Raw genomic sequence first — 25,372 nt, forward strand, 5'->3', positions numbered from 1 at the left:
ATCTTCAAAATGCCAACAAATGAATTGATTTAGACTTTATTTTGTATGCACAATTTGTTTTTTGGTTCACTGCTTTAGTCCTGATTCTCAAATTACCTTGTTATTATTTTCCAAAATACGCTTCGGTGATCTAATCCTTTGTAAAAGGAAAGACACAATATTTAAAAATTATATGTACTATCTTAGTTATAATTTTAAAAGTTTAAATTTCGCCCTTTGGGATAAGGTACACCCCAAAATGTTTAAGAGAGAAAAAATGTTCGAAATTACTTATGTCAGATTCCATGTGTAAATATATATGTCAAGTCGTAACGTCTTTCAAGTTTTGGGAATATTTTCTACCCTTATGTTATCTTATTTCCCGAAGAGTTTTTATTTCTACTAGAAATAAAATTTGTTCAATTTTACAGTGTCTCTTCTAGTTCATCACTTTTCAAGCTCAATTTTAATTTGAAAGATTTTCCCTTTGTCTCTTTTTATTTCATTTCATTTTGCTTATTTAGGTTTTGCTTTTATTATGGAATAAAAAAAACATGAAAACAGATTAATACATAATAATCCGAATTTTTAACTGTCTTTGTAGACAAAAGTACCCTTTTCTAGGAATTATTTTATTCACATATGTTAATATTCTTGTTTTCAAAGACGATGTAGTCTTCCTTTTTGTTTTTCCTAATATTTCCTATTCAAATTTGCACTTTTAACTGTCTATTGTTTTACAGTACCTCTTCAAGTTAGGGTTTCTACTGAAAGACAGTCATACCCCTCTGGCTCTTCAATAACTATTAAATGTGATGTAGAAGGTTATCCTCCTCCCTTGATTTCTTGGTACAAGGACGAACAACAAGTGCAGTTCAATGATAGAATCCAACTGTCAGGTAAGTTTTGTACCTTTCTTTTTACCTAAGCTGTGGCTAATAATAGAAACAATTAACTCTGGATGACCACTCTTCAAGCTGACCAAGCATTGAAAATAGGGTAGTTGGGGTTAAACAACCCATCTCTTCACCACGGATACAATCAGTAATAGTACTGATTCTTTAACAGAATATGATTCAAAATATCTACGTGACTGTTCATCAAGAAGAATCGCGTTCACTTCTCTCACCGAGTTTCTTTATCTGGGTTCAACAGCACGAAAAAGATTTAATTTGTGTTGTGACTGATGGTATAGAACTTTAGCGGTATTGGAGTTACCAATAAAAAAAAAATTATTAGGACATATTTTGAGTGGGGAATTCACCAAGTGCTGTAGCTAGGGGAAGGAAGAGGGTATTATAGGTTCAGCATTTGTAAAGGTGGATGTGAAAGCTGATATAACCCCCGGCTGCTGAAAAACCTACCCACTTCTCTGAATTTCCTGGCAATTCTTTCTTATATAAATTCATCCGAGTTTCTCCAACGTAACAACGCTTCTGTAATGAAATATCTGGTAATGCTACTTTAGATAAGGCAACACTGGCTTATTTAAACTGCGGTCCATATAAGGAACCCTTGACGAAATAAGCCATACTAACGGATTGTTTGGGTTAAAACCCTTATTTAAACTGTGGTACCTACAAGGAACCCTTGACGAAATAAGCCATACTAACAGATTGTTTGGGTTAAAACCCTTATTTCCAAAACTATAATTTTGGTTAAAAAAAAGCGGGCAACACTTTACCTCTAAGAGGATAAGAAAGATTGCATTTTAATGCTGTCTTTTGCGCTTTTATCTTTTGATGCTGAAGTCTTTTTTTGGTCTACTACTACTTCTACTATTCCTGCTGCTGCCAGATGGCAAGGAACCTTCGCACACTGCTACCCCATCTCAATCTATTCAAAGCTTCACTATTTCTTTCTTTCCATAACGTTCCAGCTTCCTTTAAATTCTTTTTTTTTTAACACTTTTTCCAGGTGGAATCCCCATTCTGAGGTGTATCCCCATTCTGGGGATACACATTCTGCTTGACCCTGCATGGATGAGCAAAAAGCACAATCTGCCGGAATCTGTCTTTTTTCATTTATTAAACGTGGCCTAGGCGTAAAAGTTGGTCTGATATCTATTCCCTCAAAATTAAGGAGTACATGAGGTAAGCAACAAGTTACAAAAACATCCCAAATAACCATGCAAAGTAAAGATTTGCAAAAAATCGTCCTTGATAAGTGACTGAATAGGATTTATCAAACAGAAATAGCAAAAATAATTAGACTTTAAGTGTTTGTTGAATTCTGGAAGAAAATAGATGTTAAAGTTAAATATAGCTAGTGATGATGGTAAGGCGAAAGAAAATTTTACGAATTAGTTCATGTAGTGGCACTGAAATGAAATGAGAATGGTTACCCCAAAGGTGCATTTTCTTTTAATAAGGAAATAAATACCATTCTACTGCTTCGTTTGGGCCAAAATGTGGTAAGCATTTTATTAGTGAGATTTGACAGAAATATCCTTTACTTTTATTTTTTAGTCTGAAGTTAAAGGACTAGACTAGACAACTGAAAACAAACCTACTTCTACTTTTTACTTTATAGTTTATCTTTACTTTTATTCTTAGCTCCTTTCAGGAGCTAAATCTTTTTGCGTTTTGACTTTATTCTTTTCGCTCCTTTACTTTAATTTTACCTTTGCTTTAGTTATCCTTTTACTTTTTGGTCTGTGTTTTTCATATTAAACGATAGATATTTTCGTAGTATCTATTAAGAGGCTTTCGGTTTTCTGCTGAATTAACTCTCTACACAGAGGAAGGTAGATTTAAGTATTAAAAATAAAAAAAAGAAAGATTGATATTTGGAGGTAAATACAAAATAAAGAAGTTACAAAAATAGGATATGCATCCGGAAACAATTTGGAATTTTAATTTTTGCTTTAAAAAGATTTTTTTAAATGTATCCTTGAAGAGCTCCAATAAAGACAAATTAACAAATTACCACATTTAAATTGTTCTTTAGATATTTTTTATTTTTTGTTACTCAAAGAGTATGCATGGCTGTTAAATTTTTCATTTCATTCACAGATGATAGTGCATTATTAATTGCTCAGAGTGAAGCATCTGATTCGGGTACCTACCGATGTCAAGCAACAAATGATTATGGAACAACTACTGGTTACACTGCTATTTCAGTTGAAGGTCAGTATAGCTTCTTTTCATTTTTTCTTCTTCTATTCCTTTTTCTTCTTAATTTTTTTCTGCAGTGCAAAATATATGTTTTGAGTCTTGATTCTTTTTTTTTTCTTTTTTTTAGCATAAGTAGAATTTTGCTAGTAATACTGTGTTTTACCATTCTATCTTGTCATTTTTTTATTTTTTCTTCTTTTATGATCTTCCTCTTCTGTCCTTTTTCCAAAATGCTCAATATCTTCTCCTGGACAAAGGAGCTGTATATTTTGAAGTTCTGATAACAGGAGTTTTTTAACCTATCAGCGTGGTTTCTTTTTGTCTTTTTCTATTATTTCATAGCTTCTTTTCAATTATTTTTCTTAGTTTTTCCTATTACTTTGTATTTTTCTTCTACTTTTTTTGCTCTTGTATTTTTCGATATTTGCTCCTAGTTGAGGGAGCTTTATGTCTTGAATTTGAAATTAGAGACTGGTTTCAAGTCTATAGGTGGAATTCTGTTTGATTTTATACCATATTCTATCTTGAAATTTAGATAGAAAGCTTTTTTTTTAATGGTAATCCAGATATCTTAAAATTTATATCGTAATTTGTTGTTTTTTAAGAAAAGCGTGTACTTTGTTGCTGAACTATTAATAGCATAGTTCATGTTTTTTAAAGGAATGCAGAAACTCCCAAAAGCATCATTTACCTGTCTGTATTTCTTGCATGCATTCTTTGAGCTTTAAGCCAAATTTTGGATTGAAATTGAATTTAGATTTTATAATACTCAGATTTAAATCTAGTATTTAGATTAATATATTTTAAAGCAATATTTTATCATAAAAACATTTCCTATATATTTGAAAAATATTTCAGTTTAAATTTCATATAAACTTGGATTGAAAACTATTTAGATTCCAATGTAAGCGAGTGAGCCAATCTAAAGTGAGAGAGGCCTTGAATAGGTTAGGTTGGAAAAGGAGCTTGCGTAGCTATGCTGGCCTCAGGCCGCTTGGTGCTGTGGTGAGTTATCAGTAGTAGTAGCAGTAGTTGTATTATTATTACATTAATAGAAAGGATCTTAGTTTACGGATAATAATCTATTTTTTGCCAATTATCAAGGCTCTATATAATGTTTTGTAAAATCTATCAAAAAGCTTAAAACTTATTTCTGTTAAAACCATACAATAATCAATTCATTTCTATTATATTGATGATTTTTGCAGGAATTATTGATTCAAAAAACATGTTTTTAAATGTTAGTGCCACATTTATTGTAACTTAAGATGTTTTTATAGTAATCATGGAACAGTCTATTAACCATTCAAAACAACTTATTCTTGTTTTAACAGTATATTCATGGCTTGAAGTAATTTTATATTTCAGGAATTTACATTCACCCAAGCTGCAACGATAACCCATTCTTTGCCAACTGCCGTTTGATTGTTAAGGCTCGTTACTGTACAAACAAATATTACGCAAGGTTTTGCTGCAAGTCTTGCACTTTGGCCGGTCAACTACCACCTCAAGGGCCACACCTCCAAGATTTAAACAAAGGTAGCCGACGTAAGAAGTAAAATTAGAGCTGTGAGTTCCTGGTATTAACTTTTCCCATCAAATATTGCTTACTAATTCAGTCATTACTTCCATGCTTGATTCGAATGATTACAAATTTATACAAAAAACATTGATTTTTTGGAACAGATGTCAGATGAAGCACCTAATAAATATATGGTAGCTAACCCTGCAAAGTCAAAAATCTTACAGTTAATTTTCTTAAGACTCCCTATTCTTTTGCCTCCCGAATCCTCCTAAAATGCCTGCTAGTACTATGAAATTACTGGTAGGCTACCGTTTTAAACGATTTAAAATGCCACTCATGTCAGCGCCCAATCCTCGAGTTTACCTGTCATGCTTTGCACTCTGGCATCTCCAGTAGACTGTTAGGGAATAAATCTTGTCTTATTCATTCCCGTATTGTATCTTTTGCATCGTTCATAATGAAAAATTTTGATCTGAAAAATTTGAACAGCTCATAAATTTCATTTTTTAAAGAAATTTCGATGTTAGTAATTAAAGATTTTAAGAGTACTAGCGTTCGTACTCACTGGCAAGGCCGTATCTAAAGAAGGGGTGGTAGGGGGCTTACCCCCCCCCATGAAGTTTTTGTCCGGCTGGTAGAAAACGAAACAAAAATTTATTTTCTTATTCGTTTTTGGAGATTCTTTTTGTAAATCCCCTAGAGCCCTTCGTCTATTAGGTTCATCGGAGAAAAAATTTGGCTTCCCTGGTATGTACTTTTGAAGACCACAGTGCCTTTCCAGGACGTACAAATAACTATTCAATAGGGATAAATCATTTTATATGACAATGAAACAAACAAAAAATCTCTGGATATTTTGGTCACATATGCAGTGGTCCTCTTCAATAGGTACAATCTACTGAAGACAGCCACTGTGTATGTGGCCAAAATATCCAGATATTTTGTTGTTTCACTGTTAACTAAAAGGATATATCCCTTTTAAACTGTTATTTTATTCCCTGGTATTTGGGTTATTTTTCTGTTTAACTTTTAGTTTTTCTCTTTACTTTCGTGTGTAAAATACTAAAATTTTTGTTCATTTTTAACTTGTCTTTAATTCCTCTTGTAACGTCACTTGTTAATTCAATTCCAAGAGTTGAATTTTGTAGCTCTCTTTTGAAACTCTCTTTTGTAACTCTCTTTTGAAATAATTCCTCCTTACTTCACACCCTACCCCTTCCCCAGAACATTTGCAGTAGTTTATCGATAAATAGCTCTATTTGACTAATACTTAATCGTTGGTTAATTAATACTTTATTTAGGTGGTTAAAGATGCATGTTAGAAAAAGGTAAACAACGAAACATTTCTATATTAAGTTTCCGGTATTAACTTTGTTGTTAAATTTTGCCCACAACGTGTTAACTAATTCCATGCTTGAATTAAATTTTATTTCTTTCTTATGTAATCTGTTATATGCAGTATCTCATGCATAAAGGGAAGTGTCTCCGGCCTACATGTGAAATGTCAGGATTCTAAAGATTTTTTTTCATAGCTTCGAATGTTTTTTCTAATTTTTCTAAATTAATATTTCTAATTTCCGAATAATAATTTCTGATTTTAATTAAGGGCCATAAGGGGAAGCATCTCTGGCCTTTCTGTGAAATGTCAAGATTCTAAATATTTTCAAATAATTTTTTAATTTTTTCAACATTTCAAATTGAACATTTCTAATTTTCTAATAGTAATTTTCAATTTAAATTCAGAATCATCAGGGGAGGCGTCTCAAGCTTTTTTGTGAAAAGTCAGAATTCTAAAGATTTTTTGGATAATTTCTAATGTTTTTTATGGCCCTTGGTATTAACCAAGTGACATATAGCAATCGCAAATTCTGTCGGTCTGTCGGTCCCGGTTTTGCTACTTTAGGCACTTCCAGGTAAGCTAGGACGATGACATTTGGCAGGCGTATCAGGGACCGAACCAGATTAAATTAGAAATAGTCTTTTCCCGATTTGACCATCGGGAGGGGGAGTGGGGGGCCCGTTAATTCGAAAAAAATAGAAAAATTGAAGTGTTTTTAAATTACGAGCGGTTGATCAGATCTTAATGAAATTTTATGTTTGGAAGGATATCGTGTCTCAGAGCTGTTATTTTAAATCCCAACCAGATCTGGTGACATTGGGAGGGGAGTTGGGAGGGGGAAACCTAAAACTTGGAAAACACTTAGAGTGGAGGGATCGGGATGAAACTTGGTGGGAAAAATAAGCACAAGTCCTAGATACATGATTGACATAACTGGAACGGATCCGCTCTCTTTGGAATAGTTGGGGGGGGGGGTTCGGATCTCAATGAAATTTAATATTTAGAAGGATGTCGTGTCTCAGAGCTCTTATTTCAAATCCCGACCGGATTTGATGACGTTGGGGGGGGGGGGAGTTTGGAGGGAGAAACCTAAAACTTGGAAAACACTTAGAGTGGAGGGATCGGGATGAAACTTGGTGAGAAAAATAAGCAGAAGTCTTAGATACGCGATTTACATCATTGGAACGGATCCGCTCTATTTGGGGGGGGGGGCAATTCTGAAAAATTAGAAAAAATGAGGTATTTTTAACTTACGAACGGGTGGTTGGATCTCAATGAAATTTGATATTTAGAAGGATATCGTGCCTCAAAGCTCTTATTTTAAGTCCCGACCGGATCTGGTGACATTGGGGGGAGTTTGGGATGGGGGAACCTAAAATCATGGAAAACGCTTAGATTGGAGGGACCGGGATGAAACTTGGTGGGAAAAATAAGCAGATGTCTTAGATACGTGATTTACATAATTGGAACGAGTCCACACTATTTGGGGGGGGGGTTAATTTTGAAAAATTAGAAACAATGACGTATTTTTAACTTACGAAGGAGTGATTGGATCTTCATGAAACTTCATATTTAGAAGGACTTCGTGACTCAGATCTCTTATTTTAAATCTCAACCGGATCCAGCGTAATTGGGGGGGGGCAGTTCAGGGAAACCGGAAATCTGAGAAAATACTTAAAGCGGTGAGATCAGGATGAAACTGGATGGGAAGAATAAAAACCTGTCTAAGACACGTGACTGACATAACCGGACCAGATCTGCTCTCTTTGGTGGAGTTGGGGGGGGGGAGTAATTTTGAAAATTGAGGTATTTGTAACTTACGAAAGTGTGACCAGATCTTAATGAAATTTGATATTTAGAAGGATCTTGTGCTTTAAAGTTCTAATTTTAAATTCCTACCAGATCCTGTGACATTGGGGGGAGTTGGAGGATCTCTTGGAACATTGTGACATTGGGGGGAGCGGAATTCTTGGAAAACGTGAAAATTGGGTATTTTTATCTTACGAATAGGTGACAGAATCTTAATGAAATTTGATATTTAGAAGGAATTTATGTCTCAGAGCTCTTATTTCAAATCCCGACCAGATATTTTGACATTGGGGGAAGTTGGAAGGGGAAATCTTGGAAAACACTTGGAGCGGAGGATTAGGGATGAAGCTTGGTGGATAGAATAAGCAAATGTCCTTGATGGGGGGATTTGGAGAGTTTGGGGGGAGGGGTTCAGTGATTTGGCAAGTTTGGTGCTTCTGGACGTGCTAGGACGATTAAAATTGATAGGCGTGTCAGGGAGCTGCAAAAATTGACTTGGTAAAGTAGTTTTCCTAGATTCGACCATCTGGGGGGCTAAAGGGGGAGGAATAATTAGAAAAAATTAGGTATTTATAACATACGAGTGGGTGATCGGATCTTAATGAATTTTGATATTTAGAAGGACATCGTGACTCAGAGCTTTTATTTTAAATCCTGACCGGCATTAAGCCTCTTATTTTCCTTTTAAATCAATCAATTGATTCATAGAATTTTGTTAGAGCTCATACCATATGATCTCTTGGCTCTTAGCTCTTCTTGCCTCGTCAAAAGTACCATATGAGCTCTTAGCTCTTGTTCTAATATTTCTAATTTAATCGTTCGAATTTTGTAACAAAAACGTCTTTCCAGTGAAATTTCTAGATTTTATAGATTGTCTTTCCCGTAAATTCTATTGTTGTTGTTTTTTTCTTCAATTGGACTATGTTCAATTCTACTGGCCTTTGATTTTGTATTTTCTATTTGTTTTTAGGTTAAAATATCTTAATTTGTGTAGATGTTCTTTTTTTTTTTTTTGTTCTTGATATAAATTGCATTTACTTTAGACAGATCCTCGGTGACAACGAAAGTCAATGCTTTTCCTGTTAAATTGAACTTTTCAAAATGATTCATTAATTAAACCACGTTCAAATTTTTACTAATCATTTGTTGGGCCAGCATTTCTAATTGAACACGTGGGGAGGTACCTAAGCCCCTATTCTTAAATATCAAGGTTTTCTTCGCATCTTTTTTATATTTACTATTTAACTTGACTGTCTGCTTCATTATCCCCTTGCCACCCTGATAAACAGATTCACCATCAAGACCATATCTAGGGGGAAGGAGTGCCGGAGTTCGAACCCCGCACCCTCTTCCAAAAAAAAATTTCCGACTCATAAAAATATAACGAAAAAGCATTTACAAACATTTTGATGTTTTTTTAAGTCTTTATTGTAAATTCCCCCCCCCCTCTCCTGATCAAAATTTCAGGATACGTCGCTGCTCACCATACGTGAGAATAAATTACAATCAATCAAGTGCCCTGCAAATATATTTACTAAGTCCTTCATGCCCTTTTACGCTGATGCATTTAATTCTTCTTTGCCGTTTTCCTTGTGATTTTAAAAATTGTATAAATTCCTTTTATCCTGCTCTATACGTACCTAACATTTATTCTACTTAAATAACGGAAGCGGGTGATTTATTTTTAATTAAAATTTGTCTATAGATTCAGTACTGTTTTCAATCCTCACATTTAGTCTTACATGTATATAATCCCTTTTAAATTCGCTTCCCCCATAGAAAATTTCTCCACTGATAGATATTCTCACTAGGTCCCCCCACCCCCACCATAAAAACCCACCCTTCCAGAAAAATATCTGTATACTTCCCAATTACCAATACTATATGTAAACAATGGGCAAATTTCATAGCTTGCAGCCCTATGACAAACAAAATGGCTATCTCAAAACTTCAATCGGGTGAATTTAGGCAAAAAGAGGCTTGAGAGGGGGGCAATCTGCACACCAATATTTTTGGTCACCTTAAAAGAGTACTAAAAGTTTTGATATGCGATCAAATGAGCCTTCTCCCGAACTTATAGGGTTACTGGCTCGGTACGATCACTCCTGGAAAAAAATCCCCTACAATAGGGTTGGCTGATACGCTGAATCGGATGGTATGATTTCCATTACGATCATTTAATGTTTTGGGGGTGTTTCCCCCCTTTTATCAAAAATCGGGAATATTTTCTCAGGCTCGTAATTTTTGATGGGTAACATCAAGTTTGATATGTTTTGAATAATCAGCAACATTTGATTCTTTTGATGTATCTATTGTTATCAAAATTCTGTTGTTTTTTTTTTTTGAGTTTCAGTTACTATTCAACCGCATTGCTTCTTACCTACAGTTCGTTACCACGAACTGTTTGATCGTTGTTGTCGTGCTGGGCTACGCTTTATTCAATTTCGTGTTTCTTCCAGTATAAATTCTTACGTTTTTCATTCCTTTTTTACTATTAAAATTTTCTGGCTTTGTTTCTACTTCTGATTTCCACTGTTTTTATTATTAATAATGATAAATTTCTTTTCAGCTTATTTTGGAAGATAGACAACTTCAAAAAGGCTGTTAAGCAATGATTCTTCCCTATAAATGTGAATCTCCACAAGTTTCAGTTGTTTATATAGTATTGTGTTGTCAGGCAAATGAGCATTTTGACAATATCTTTCAATAAGCTTCGCAGTGATGGGAATGGTTGCTCGTTTTATTGTATTATTGTTTTTATATTAGTTCATATTGTTTTTTGGTTAAGCGTTTAAAATATTTTTAAGGGAGGAATGATAGTATTTTAAGTCTGCCAGTGTTTTTCTTTCTAATATTCAATTTGGTTGAAAAGTTTTCCTTCGCAGGTTACATTAAAAAAGATTTATGTCAATATAGTACATATTGTGTACGTGGAAAATTAATTAAAATTTAGACATTAAAAATTTTAAGACATTAAAATTTAAAAGCTTCAAAAATTAAGATTTTAAAATTTGTAACAATTTACTGTGGTTTACAAAGTCGTTAGTTTTTGATAGAGTTAACTGTCTAAAATTTAAAATTTGAGAATTGAAAAATTGAAAAAAATTGGACCAAAGAATATTTCTATCACAATTTTTATCTTAGTACTCTTAAATTTTAGCAATTGTTGGTCAGAGACTACTAAGATGTTAGTTATTTTTTAATTTTTTCTTGAATATTTCCTTTTTTCATTTCGTTTCTTTTTGTTGTTTTTTTGTTATATGCTCTACATTTACATTGATTTGCTACTTAATGACTCCTTTGGATCATTAAAATTTAAAAAAATAAACGTAACGATAGCCCCTATTAGTTGTGCTTATCTTGCTTTATTTTTGAAGAAGATGGTAGTATTTCTCTTTATGTATAAACTTAATAAATCCAAATTTTTGTAATTTTCATACTTTTATTTGCAATCTAATTTCTGAGATGAACTCTCTCCAGGGACAATTCATGCCTTTTACGATGCCTTAATTTTTCATTTATTTGCCAAGTCAATTAATTTGTCAAGACCCTTTACTTTGACAAATTGACCTTAAATTTTTAATTTCAAAATAAACTTTTATTAGAAAAAGCCTTAAATTTTCAAATGTAATTTGCATTAAATTAAAAACATCACATTTACATTTTATTGCTCTTTCCTTCAGATTATCATTGGGCTTAAACTACCGTTTATAACTTTTTCGGTTTTTTAAAGAACATTTGTTGTGTGGTTGGTGCTAGTGGCTGTAGTTTTATCTAAAAAAAACTTAAAAAAATTATTGTTGTGATGCACTCTCTCCCGCCTTTCCCTTGGCTTTAATTTTTCAATAAATTTGTCAATATAATTTGTTGCGACAATTAAATTATCAAAGCTTGACCTTTATTAAGCATACGTAATTTAAAACGTTAATTGCTCCCGATTATTAAATATTCATTTTTTATTTGATATTTCTATTTTTATTATTTCAAATTAATATTCTTTAATAATTTCAATTTAATTACTAAGATGATTGTTTTGGGGAAGCAATAAATACCTTTTATATTCCCTTGGTTTGTCGAGAAATTTGTCAAGTCAATTAATTTTTCGAATCACGGACTTTGTTAAAGTGACTGTTCAGATAATGACTTAAATTTAAAACATCACGTTTTTGTTCTTTTGCTTTGCGCATTAGATTATTGTTATGCTTAAATAGCTGATTTCATTTTCGGCCTTTTTATGTTCTTTTTGTGGCCTTTTTATTTGTATGGTAGGTGCTAGCGACCAATATTTTTCTAAGCCTTTGGGAAAAAACACTGCTTTTTTTTGGGTTTCTTTTTTTGCATTCCATATGTAGTGTGTTTGATCTGCTAAGCTCTACACTGCCATCTTTTATTTGCTTTATTGTGCCAAATTTAAGTAGAATATGTGAATAATTTTGTGCCTTTTAATTATTTTCTCACTTTTAGGTCTGTTAATAATATAAAATTGAAAACTGTATAGTGTTCATTTTAATAAATTTTCATTGCTTACAATCCATTATTTTTCTTTATGCTTAGCGCGAAATTCTCTTGAGTCGTAGAAATCTCAGTAAATTCTAATTTATGGCTATATATATTTTAGTAGACCAATGCTCTTCGACGATATAAAAAAATAAAATTTGAAAAAAATCTGTCAAATTAGGGCAAATCTCCATTTGAAATTGGGTCAGGAATGGTAACTTTTATCTTGGCTAATCTGATTGGTGAAAATTTGTTGCGGAAATGAATTTAAGTGAATTTAAAAAAAAATATATATATAGCCTCACTTCTGAAAAGGAGAGGGTATTTATGCAGTTTTTTGAAGCTGATCCGTTATCTCAATAGTGTTTTCTCAGTAGTATTTTGGCGCTTTTTGCAAAAATTCGGCCTTAATATTGCATCCTCATTTTATCTAATAACCATTCATTTTGCATAGAATGTGTCCATTCTTAAAGAAAAATACTCCACTATGTGGCAGGACGATCTCAAAGACAGTATGACATCATAGGCCAAAGCAAACGGGTTGTCCCCAAATGGGGAGGGAGAATGTCGTAAGGAAAGATTTAAGGGAAATAGGGCCTTTTTGGAATGGCGTAAAGAGGCAGGCTTAAAATATATTGGGATGGAGGAAGAGCGTGCATAGCTGTGGTGGCCTCATGCGGCTTGGTGGTCTAGTGAGAAAGATATTCTTATTGATTACAGATAATTTATTGCGTATTGGTTGATCCCTTTCAAGCTGTTTGACGACAAAAAAAGCTCAGAATTTCAAGAGAAAGCTCTAAAAATTGAAGACTATTTGCATATCTTCTAAATAAACCAAATGGCTTTTTCAGAATAAAACCTTGATAAAATTTCGGTCAAATTTGGGCTAGTCATTCTTAAAAAGTTGGGACAGAAAGTCAAACTTCTGTTTGATCTTTATTAAGATCGACTGACTTTAAGGAGGGTGGGAGTTTCCTCTCTATTTCCAAAATCAGGATATTTTTTTTCAGGCCCGTTGCTTTTAATGGTTAACATTAAATTTAATGAATTTCATATGTTTGGAAAAAGGATAAAAAAACAAATTTTAAAGGTTAATTTTGGTGGTCGGTGTTTATCCCCTCATGTTTAGCCCCCTGTAAAACATCCTCTCTCAATGGAAAATACCCCCGGAAAATACTTCCCTGCGGAAAATGCCCCTACCCCTGGAAAATGACCTTCCCCCTAGAAAATACCCCCCCCCCCACAGGAAATACCCCCCCCCTCCCCGCGGAAAATAAGGCTTTCCAAATTTGAGAATTTTATTTGAGTTTTTTCCGTAGGGGGAAGGAATTTAGGTACTTGTAAATTATACGCCATTCACTCAAGTTTACGCCGGGTAAAACTCGGGAACAAACTGGTTTCTTCGTTAGTTTTTTCGACACTTATGAAACAAATTCGGGCTATTTATTTGCATTAGGAGGGGGGATATATAGTAGGTCTGTATGCAAAGTGCGTTAGGTACAATTATTCTGCATATTGTAAACTAAGAATTGTTTTCTCACTTCAAACCGTCCAAATACCTTACCCCCCCCCCTTATTTGCAAATATATAGCCCAAATTATATATTTCCCATCTATTCTGTCACCTGTCTTTGCCTTGTCTCACGCTATGCTGAAAGAAACTACCGGAGAAACCGGTTTGTTCTCGGGTTTTACACGGCGTAAACTCGAGTGAATGGCGTATAATATACAAGTATTCAAATCCCTTCCCCCTACGAAAAAGAAAAACAAAGCTCAGATAAAATTTCCAAATTTGGAAAGCTTTATTTTCCATGGAGGGTATTTTATAAGGGTATCTACCGGTGGTATTTTCTGGACTATTTTCCTAGATGTATATATATATATATATATATATATATATATATATATATATATATATATATATATATATATATATATATATATATATATATATATACAGCAATGGTAAGCCCGGTGGCTTCGCTGCTGTGCTCTGGCACGGCTAAGCGGTAGGCTTGTATTTATGAATTTTCAATTTCACTTGTCTTCTAACCAAGACTGTTGTTTTCTAGTGAAGCGGTACATTGATTTACATCGCTCTCCATCTTTCGCATTTTCATTTAACCTTTGGCATGGTTGTTTTGTCTCGCAATATTTCTTCATAGAGATCCATTAGGCTACGAGAGAGCCCATAATATTCATACTGCCCAAGGCGTTCTCGAACTGCATCATCGGGCTTTATAGGTACATTGTAAAAAGACGGCATTTTTTGCCCAACCTGATATTTCTTTGTTCTTTAATTTCGTTTTTGACTCATTCTGATTCTTGCCGTCTCTTGTCTTCTAACCGTAGTGTCTTTCTTCTTTACTTTCATTTTAGTCACTTTCTGAATCTCGGTGTCACATGTTTTTTTAACCGTATTTTTCTTTCGTCTTCATTTTAGATTTTCATTATTTCAGACAATTTCTCAATGCCATTTGCCTTAGATGCGCGGATTGGTCTTGGTTGTCTAGGTTGTTCACCTTCTGCCATTGGGTATTTGTGTTTTTTGGATTGTCTGCTTAATCTTTTCATATTTGTTGGTTCAAAAAGTTATTCTTGTTCAAACGAATTATGGTAGTTAAAAATTGTAAATTTTTGTTTTTTAGGTCGTCCTATAGGCATTGTTTTACTTATATAAAATTAACGATACGCAATAGTGAGTCCTTGCTGTGAAACAGGTAGTATTTTATGTTTAACTAAATTTAAAAAGGTTTTAATTTTTCACAAATTAACGTGCGAAATTAATGAAATGTTCTAATATTTGAAGGGTCATAAGGATTTATTTGTGTAATTGCCATTTTTTTTCGAATTTATCGTGCGAGAATAAGAAACTGATCGAATATTTAAAGGGTTTTAGGTAAAACAAGACTTCTAAACCCAAATTTCTTTTTTCTACTCTCTCGTTCAACTTATTACACTCAATATTTTATACTTAGCTATGTTTCTTGCGCAATTTTACATGCTCCGTAAATACTAATTATGCTCTTCTAAATGTTCTCTCATGACCAAATTGCCTTGTGACTCCATCACTTGTCATGAAGTCATGTGTAACTTTATTTTATCAATGATCGACTTACTGTGCGGCTATGGCATCATGTTGCTTATAAATTCAACAAGTTTGTAAATTCAGCAAGCTTATTAATTCAACAAGTTTGTAAATTCAGCAAGCTTATAAATTCAACAAGTTTGTAGTGGTAGCACAAGATGGTAGCACGATATGTCTGAAATATATATCAAATTCTCTATAAATATATATCATCAAATACTTCTTAAAGCTGCTGTAATTATCAATAATTGACGGGTTATAACAGGAAATTTGCCTTTTTTGGGTCGTCCTATAAAATGTTTTTTTTTACTTATTATATAAAAATAACGATAAGAACTTTATTTTATCAATGATCGACTTACTGTGCGGCTATGGCATCATGTTGCTTATAAATTCAACAAGTTTGTAAATTCAGCAAGCTTATTAATTCAACAAGTTTGTAGTGGTAGCACAAGATGGTAGCACGATATGTCTGAAATATATATCAAATTCTCTACTTCTTAAAGCTGCTGTAATTATCAATAATTTAAGGGTCATAACAGGAAATTTGCCTTTTTTGGGTCGTCCTATAAAATTTTTTTTTTTACTTATTATATAAAAATAACGATAAGAACTTTATTTTATCAATGATCGACTTACTGTGCGGCTATGGCATCATGTTGCTTAAAAATTCGACAAGTTTGTAAATTCAGCAAGCTTATTAATTCAACAAGTTTGTAGTGGTAGCACAAGATGGTAGCACGATATGTCTGAAATATATATCAAATTCTCTACTTCTTAAAGCTGCTGTAATTATCAATAATTGACGGGTTATAACAGGAAATTTGCCTTTTTTGGGTAGTCCTATAAAATGTTTTTTTTTTACTTATTATATAAAAATAACGATAAGAAAATTGAGAATCCTTGCTGTGAAACAGGTAGTAATTTGTGCTTAGCAAAATTCAATCTGGTTTGATTTTTCTAAGATTAACCTGGTAGACTAATAAAATATTCGAATATTTAAATGGTAGTAAGGAACAATTTTTGCAATTGTCATTTTTCTACAAAGATATCGTGCCAGTTTAAGAAACTGACGAAATGTTTCAAGTTTTTTTTTACTTTCTTTTTACTTGGTATATTACACTTAGCTATGTTTCTTGTGAAAATTTGCATGTGTAATATTTATTACAAAAAAGATACAACTACTCCTGAGGCGGAAATGACGAATCTATGGTCTTGAATGTGTTCATAAATATGACATCACTCATATGAATTTTGTTTTCCCAACTTAAGACTCTTAACAAATTTTTTTAAGCTCATGATCGTGTTTCATGTTTTTAGGCCAGAAAAGGATGCCAGGATACAAATTTGTCTAAGAAATAGGAAGACATTTTCGAAGAAAAAATCATAAATAAATACATACACCACTATTTCTCTTTTAAACAGATATCGTATAATATAATATATGTGTATATACATATTTATATATATTTCTTATGTATCTCGTAGGTTTTGACTGAAATATTTTATTGAACAATTTCAACAAGTACAAGTCTACAAAAATAACATCCAGATTATACTTATTTTAGAAACGACTTGATATAACTTCTCAAGGGACTCCTAATGTGCCTACTTTGACATCTTACAAAGATGTGTCACATATGAAATTAAAATAAATTTTCTCTAAAATACAACCTTTACGATTGTATCTAGTTTCCAAATGTCTTAATTGGTCTAAAACTTTGAACATATCTTAAAATGAAAAATCTCCTCCAAAATCAGCATCAAATTCACTGTCATTATAATCATCATACTGGAAGCTAGAAGCTGAGTTGTCGAGAGTAAACAATCCTAAATCATCGATTGTCTTGAATAGATTATAGTTGCCCCAGCCAGAACCACAGCCCCAACCTGAACCATAGCCCCAAGCACCAGTAGATAAAAGTACTGTAGTTGCTGCAATATCTGCATCGTCGACGAAACTTGTAACCTTAGCGGTAGAAGTAATGTCGTTGACTTTAGGAGATTTTGCTGTTGAGTCAGTGTTTTTTCTTGGAGACAGCTCAATCGGCTTTTCTGCTGAAAATTAATTCATACACATTTATATTTTATTTAAAGCATGTTCAAGAGATCAGTTATGCAAATAAGATTATTGATTTCTAATTACAGACACAGTTCTAGTCACGAGTCACTTCTAGACACAAAAGAACTTGAGCTATGATCTAGCATTTTTTAGAGATTTAAATGAAAACAGTCGTGTAATTTGAAGTCAAGGCAACCAAATTTGTTTTATAGGCCTACCTATCCTGAAATTCAAGTTTCAGATGTTGAATGATATATCAAACAGTTCGTGGTAACAAACTGGAAGTAAGGAGCGACGCGGCTCAATAGCAACTGAAACTCTAAAAAACGGAATTTTGATACCGATAGATACATCAAAATATTTGGCGTATTATGCTGATTCTGAATATATAAGTTTCATTAAATTTAATCTTACCTATTAAAGGCCACGAACCTAAGAAAATTTGCCTTATTTTCTGAAAAGGGGAAAACCAACCCCTAAAAGTCAAAGAATCTTAATGAAAATCACACTATCCGATTCAGTATATCAGGGAACGTTATTTCATAGCTTTCAGCTTCTTATCTGCAAAAATGTGTATTTTTTTTTTTTTTTGCCGGAAGCAAGATCACAGATGTGTGTTTATTTGTTTGTTTTTTCCCAGAGGTGATCGCATCGACCCAGTAGTCCTAGAATATCAGGAGAGGGTTCATTTAAACGGAAATTAAAACTTCAAGTACCTCTTTTAAATGACAAAAATATTGGAAGGAAACTTGGCCCCCTCCCCTGCCCGTTTTTTCTCAAAATCCTCTGATCAAAATTTTGAGATAACCATTTTGCTCATCATTGCTGACAGACCAATAATTATGCATTTGAATATAACATGACCCGACACAGTCCCATGGGAAAATCTTAGAGTTATAAATTTGCTCGTTGTTTACGCATAGTATTTTTTATTGGGAAATATTGAATACATTTTCGGATTAGGGGGCAGGCGAATTTTCAACTGTTTTTTTTATTTTTTTCAAGCAGAAATATTCTTTGGGGAAGCAAGTTTCCAGGTTTCCAAATACATGTGAAACTCTAAAAAACGGAACTTTGATACCAATAGTTAAATCAAAAGAATTGTATTTTAATTTTGATTTGAAATATATAAGTTCCGCCAAGTTTAGTCTTACCCATCAAAAGTTATGATCCTGAGAAATGTGCCTTATTTAGAAAATAGAGAGAAACACCCCCTAGAAGTAATAGAATCTTAACGAAAATCGCACCGTCAGATTCACCGTATCAGAGAACCCTACTGTAGAAGTTTCAAGCTCCTGTCTACAAAAATGTGGAATTTTGCATCACGGGTGCGTGTTTATTTGCTTGTTGTTTTTTTCCCAGGGGTGATCGTATCGACCCAGTGGTCCTAGAATGTCGCGAGAGGGCTCATTCTAACGGAAATTAAAAGTTCTAGTGCCCTTTTTCAGTGACCAGAAAATTGGAGGGCATCTAGACCCCCTCCCATGCACATTTTTCACCAAAGTCACTGGATCAAAATTTTGAAAAATTTGCCATTCTGTTCAGCTTAGTCGAAAACTTAATAACTATGTCTTTGGGGACGACATCATCCCCCACAGTCCCCGGGGGAGGGGCTGCAAGTTACAAACTTTTTCGACCATTGTTTACATACAGTAATCGTTATTATGAAGTGTACAGACATTTTCAGGGGGACTTTTTTGCGTTGGGGTGGGGGTGGGTTGGGGGAGGGGGTTACATGGGAGGATCTTTCCATGGAGGAATGTATCATGAGGGAAGAGAATTTACATGAAGGGGCAGGATTTTCTAGCATTATTTACAAAAAAAAAACAATGAGAAAATAAATAAAAAAAATTTTCAACTGGAAGTAACGAGCAGCATTAAAACTTGAAATGAACTGAAAATATTACGTATATAAGGGGGTTTGTCTTCTCGACAATACCTTGCTCTTATGCTAAAGTCTTTTTAGTAATTTCAACTATTTATTCTACGGCCTTTGTGATTCAGGGGTCATTCTTAAAGAATTGGGACAAAATTGAAGCTCTAGTGTAAAAGAGCGAGGTATTGATTAGTTTGGTGAAACCCCTCATATACGTAATAAAAATACAGAAATATAGAAGTTCATTACATAATTTAATTCGTAAGTTACGTATATTTATTACTAACAAAAACCTTCGTAAAAAAAAAAGATTCTAGTTGCATTTTTAAGTAACCAACAATTAGAGGAAAAATAGACCTCCCCTCCCACCCCTTTGGTTTTATCAAAATCATCAGATCAAAACTATGAGAAAGCTATTTAGCAAAAAAATTAAAGTACAAATTTTGTTTTAATTATTCGTGTGCGGTGAGCCAAAATCCAAACATGCATTAATTCAAAAACGTCCAGAAATAAAAAAAAACAAGTCTTTTTAACTGCAAGTAAGGAGCGACATTAAAACTTAAAATGAACAGAGATTGTTCCGTATATGAAAGGGGTTGTCCCCTCCTCAAGGCCTCGCTCTTGACTCTAAAGTTTTTATTGTTTGAAAAAGTTGAGTTGTGACAGAGTCAAACTTTAGCGTAAAGAGCGAGGCGTTGAGGAGGGGACAACCCCTTTCATATACAGAACTATTTCTGTTCGTATTAAGTTTAAATGTCGCTCCTTACTTGCAGTTAAAAAAACTAGTTTTTTATTTATTTAATTTACCCAGGAAGGGAGGATGGAGCACATAGACAGAAAGTGGGGCTCATTATGAATAAGGAAGCTGCTAAGTCCTGTCTAGGTTGGGAAGGTATTAATAATAGAATTCTAATCACTCATTTTAGGACAAAAAGTGCAGAGTATCAGTCATTGTAGTATATGCCTAGTATATGCATGGTAGACTGCCGGAGATAATAGTGAATCAGACGATATTTATTTTCAAACAGTTCGTGGTAGCGAACCGAAAGTAAGAAGCGACCTCGCTCAATAGTAACCAAAACTCTAAAAAACGATATTTCGATATCAATAGATAAATGAAAAGAATTGAATTTTTATGCTGATTCCAAATATCTATATTTCATTAAGTTTTGTCTTACTCATCAAAGGTTACGAGCCTGAGAAAATTGCCGGATTGTCACAAAAAGGGGTAAATACCTCCCAAAAGTCATAGAATATTAATGAAAATCTCGCTGTCAGATTCAGCGTATCAGAGAACCTTACCGTAGAAGTTTCAAGCTCCTATATGCAAAAATGTCGATTTTTGTGTTATTTGCCATAAGAAAGATCACGGATTCGTGTTTATTTGTTTTTTTTTTCTTTTTTTGTTTGTTTTTCCCAGGGGTATTGTATCGACCCAGTTGTCCTAGAATATCTAAAGAGGATTTATTCGACCGGAAATTCAAAGTTCTAGTGCCCTTTTTAAGTGACCCAAAAGTTGAAGGGCAACAAGGCCCCTACCCACGGCCCTTTTTCTCAAAATCGTCCGATCAAAATTTTGAGATAACAATTTTGTTCAGCATAGTTGAAAGGCCGAATATATCTTTCATGACCACCCAAAGCTCCAGGGGAAGGGTCTTTAAGTTACAAAATTTGACCGTTGTGTGTGTGTAGTATTTGCTATTGGAAAGTATGCATACATTTTTCGGGTGAGAAGGACGAATTTTCTACAGGTGGGATTTTCCACGAGGACAATTTGTCGTCGGGAGGGAAGTTTTCAGGGGGTGAATTTTGAGTGAAATTTCACACTGGTGAAATTTGCCAGAATTCCTATACGAGATTCTTCTTGTGTCTTGCTTTCTTTTTGTCGATTCAATTTTACGCGTGAAGATGTCAAGAGTAAGGGTTCGGGGTAAATTTTCACTAGGATGGAATTGTCTAGAGCAGTAGTTTTCAAAATTATTCAGACAGTGTACACCCACAAGACATTTCAGGTACCCCTTCTCAGTTACCATTCCGCCTGTTATACACAGCCAGTCCCATGCCTGAGAAAAGGAGGAGGGTTTAGCGTTAGACTAGCAACCTGTCCTTGGAAAGAAAGATTTGCCATATAACCATCTGGTTTGACAGCCAACATGATACCGAATATGAAACCTGCTGACGACTATGAACCACCCCTCGGACACCATGACGACGAATCCGGACCGTATCCGGACATGTCTTTGAAAGCAAATCGTCTAATGAAACCTGGCTTTTGGAACGTGAGGACCATGGCTCAACTTTCAAAAACAGGACAAGTTGCTAATGAGATGGACAGATATGGCCTCGACATCCTTGCTCTGTCGGAAGTCCATTGGAGAAGTCCATGCAGCAAGCCCTAGAAAAGGGTTTTCACAATCCTGCACAGTGGCACAGAAAAAAAAAGATGCAGATGTTGCCATGATGCTGCCTAAATCTGTGTCCAGAGCTCTAACTAGATGGACACCCATAAATAAGAGGAGATCATTGAGGCACGGTTCACAGGTCAACAAGCCAAACTAACAGTAGTTGCATGTTACGCACCAACTAATGATGCAGATGAGGTTGTTCAGCAGCAACGTCCTCTCTGCCCTCCTCTATAGCTGTGAATTCTGGAAACTGAACCAATAGCAAGAAAAGAGAATTCTTACTTTCGAGAACAACTGACTTCGCAAGATACTGAACAATAACTGGAGAGACCACATAATTAACCAGATAGTTCGCTCTATCATACATCAACCCCTGGTAACAGATGTCATACGTCAACGAAGATGGCACTACTGTTGACACGTTATCCGTGTGGCGGAAGATAGACTCCCCAAAACAGTACTGGAGTGGCAACCAGAGGGAACCTGAAAAGAGGAAAGCCAAAAGGTACGCTTCGTCGCACATACCAGCGGGACCTGAAGTTTATCAGTTTGACAGTCCAAACCCGATGGGAAGACGTCTAGGCAGCAGCACATACAAGGGATGATTAGCGGCTCTTTCTGGATGTCATGGGTGCCTCTGGTGGCACAGGAGGAACTAAGGTCTAAGGTAAGGTAAGGTTCTCAGTTACCAGTACTAAGTAAACTATAGCTAAAATATAAATAAAATTACCCGTCCTAGAGTTAAAGGATTATTTTATTTTTTGTTGGCTGGCCGTGTACACTCTAAAATTTTTGTGTACCCCCGAAGGGTACGCGCACCACAATTTGAGAATCACTGGTCTAGAGAATATATCGGTCAGGAGAAGAGTTTTTTCCGTGGAGGTGTAGCCAGATTTCCTGGCATTATTTAAAATACAGTCAAAAGTTAAATAAAAAAACAAGTTTTTTTTTCAACTGAAAGAATGGGAGCAACATTAAAACTTAAAACGAACAGAATATATGAGGAGGGCTGCTCCTCCTCAACACCTCTCTCCTTACGCTAAAGTTTGAGTTATGTCCCAATTCCTTAAAATTAACTCCTGAAACACTCTTCTTTTAATTAGAATAATAAAAAATGTTTTTTAAATTACTAAAAAACTTTAGCGTAAAGAGTGAGGTGTAAAGAAGGCTCAACCACCCTCATATACGTAATAATTTCTGGTAATATTAAGTTCTAATATTTATCCTATTTTTGTAGAAAAACCTTGTTTTTTTTGTTGAATCAAACAGTTCGCGGTAACAAACTGTAGTAAGAAGCGACCAGGCTCAATAGTAAATGAAACTTTAAAAAACGGAATTTTGATACCAATAGTTATATCAATAGAATCATATTTATATGGTTGCCTTATTTGAGAAAATAGGGGGAAACACCCCTTAAAAGTAATGGAATCTTAACGAAACTCATATCATCAAATTAAGCGTATCAAAGAACCCTACTGTAGAAGTTTCAAGCTACTATCTACAAAAATTTGGAATTTCGTATTTTTTGCCTGAAGACAACCTGAAGTTTTTTTTCAGGGGTAATTGTATCGACCCAGTTGTCCTAGAATGTCACAAGAAGGCTCATTCTAACGGAAATTAAAAGTTATAATGCCTTTTTTCAGTGACCAAAAAAATTTGGGGCCATCTAGGCTCTCTCCCATGCTAATTTTTCCCAAAGTCACCGGATCAAAATTATGAGATAGGCATTTTGCTCAGCATAGTCGAAAAACTTAATAACTAAGTCTTTGGGGACGACTTAATCCCCCATTATCCCCAGAGGAAAGGCTGCAAATTTTAAACTTTAACCATTGTTCACATATAGTTAAGGTTATTGGGAAGTGTACAGACATTTTCAGGGGGACTTTTTCGCGTTTGGGGGTAGAGGGGTTGGTTTAAGGGGAGGATCTTTCCGAAAGTTCCACGGGGTGGATCTTTCCATGGAGGAATTCATCATGAGGGAAGAGAATTTCCCAAAAGGGAGTGCAAGATTTTCTAGCATTACTAAAAAAAAACAATGAGAAAATAAATAAAAAAAAGATTTTCAACTGGAAGTGAAAAGCAGCATTAAAAGTTAAAAGGAACAGAAGCTATTATGAGGGGGGTTTGTCTCCTCCTTAACACTTCACTCTTTACGTTAAACTTTTTTTAGAACTTTGGAAAAGAGCCTCTTATTGTTCCAATTAAACAGACATAGTGTTTTGGAAGTCATTGTTAAAGAATCAGAACAAAATTCTAACTTTAGCGTAAAGAGCCAAATGCAGAGGAGTAGGCAACCCCCTTCATTTACGTAATAATTTCTGTCCGTTTTAAGTTTTAATGCTGCTCCTAAGTTTCAGTTAAAAAAAAACTTGTTTTTTTATTTAATTTCTGATTTTCTTTTAACAATTCCAGGATGTCTGGTCCTACCTCTACGGAAAATTTTTCTCCCCATGGGTATTTCCTCTAGACAATGAAATCCGGTAAAAATTTACCAAAGACAACTACCCTTATCAACTCCATGCGAAAAATTGAGACGAAAAAGAGAAAGCAAGAAATGTAAAAAGAATTATGTCAATTCTGGCAAATTCCCATTTTGTATAATTTCCTTTGAAAATTTTACCTCTGGAAACTTCCCTCCTCTTGGAAAGTTCCCCGTGAAAAAAAAAACATCGAAAAATTTATTTTCTCACCCTAAAATGTATAGCTACTTTCCAATAACAAATATACGTGTAAACAATGGGCAATTCTTAGTAGTGATGCCATAAGGCTTCCCACAACACCCATATCCCACCACTCCACAACAACCATATCAACACCCACTATTTCACGATAGCCATATCCCACCATTCTGACGACAGCCAGCAGGTGCATGTTAAATCATAGGGAATATTTACTAAGGGATGCAGGTGTTAATTAGATCATAGGCAATGTTTTCTTTGGCTGGTACATAATACAGAGTGATTTTAAAAAAATTCAGGGCCCTCTTACTCCAGGATTTCTTTCCTTGTTGCGCAATAGTTTCTCTGATTCTCTAAAAAAACCTTTTGGGGCCAGCTAAATCAGGATTTCTTCGCTTGTTATCTATAAAAACATTCAAGGGTCCTCCCTCAGGTAAGGGCATGGTCCTTATATCATCCCAGCATATCCAAACCTTATCGTCATTTCGTGTCAGCAAACAAGAGATATTTGCCACCACTTTCTATGAGCTGAACCGTTTGACATATATTGATTTTCCTAGGAACAAAGGCAGAAGGAAACAGAAAACAAGGAAACAGAAGGCTCACTTGATCCGATATTATTTTAACTGGGACTAAATAATTATCTATTGTCTGCGGGGGGAGAGGTATAAAAATGGTACTAAAACAGAATTTCCATCAGCCTTAAACAAAATTGTCAAAGTGATACATCTCTAAAAAGGATTTTACCTCTGCTTATGTGCTGGTAAGCCTTTCTTTCTATATACCCACCTCCCCCCACTTATAAGATGAGCATACCAAAATTTGAGCTGGTATAACTCCCTAAATTAGATAAACACCTAAAAGCCACCATCCCTCCTGCTTTTACACGATTCTCACAGTGATAAATTAACCTTATTTATCGCAAAAGTCACGTCTCATATCAAGATGCTTTCAAGCGTATTCTAGCAAGTTGGTAAACAATGACATCAAAAGGTATGC

General features: G+C 34.4%; 2 protein-coding genes across 3 annotated transcripts in view; one reads left to right on the forward strand and one right to left on the reverse strand.

Annotated features, from left to right (window-relative positions):
• LOC136028800 (papilin-like) overlaps positions 1–12,298 on the forward strand; it is a 387,506-nt gene extending 375,208 nt beyond the window's left edge. Inside the window, exons 43-46 of the mRNA XM_065706703.1 lie at positions 723–878; positions 2,994–3,107; positions 4,464–4,634; positions 10,338–12,298. Coding sequence (XP_065562775.1) covers positions 723–878; positions 2,994–3,107; positions 4,464–4,634; positions 10,338–10,354 — 458 coding nt within the window. The 3' untranslated portion in view covers positions 10,355–12,298. The remainder of the gene's footprint in view (positions 1–722; positions 879–2,993; positions 3,108–4,463; positions 4,635–10,337) is intronic.
• Positions 12,299–16,841: 4,543 nt separating this feature from the next.
• LOC136028801 (uncharacterized) overlaps positions 16,842–25,372 on the reverse strand; it is a 55,156-nt gene continuing 46,625 nt past the window's right edge. Inside the window, exon 6 of one of the 2 annotated variants that reach the window (XM_065706706.1) lies at positions 16,842–17,407. In XM_065706706.1, coding sequence (XP_065562778.1) covers positions 17,085–17,407 — 323 coding nt within the window. In that variant the 3' untranslated portion in view covers positions 16,842–17,084. Of the gene's footprint in view, positions 17,411–25,372 lie in introns of both variants that reach the window. The other variant, XM_065706705.1, reaches the window with a different exon arrangement.

The sequence above is a fragment of the Artemia franciscana genome, chromosome 7 (genome assembly GCF_032884065.1).
Source record: "Artemia franciscana chromosome 7, ASM3288406v1, whole genome shotgun sequence".
Classification (NCBI taxonomy): Eukaryota; Metazoa; Arthropoda; class Branchiopoda; order Anostraca; family Artemiidae; genus Artemia; species Artemia franciscana.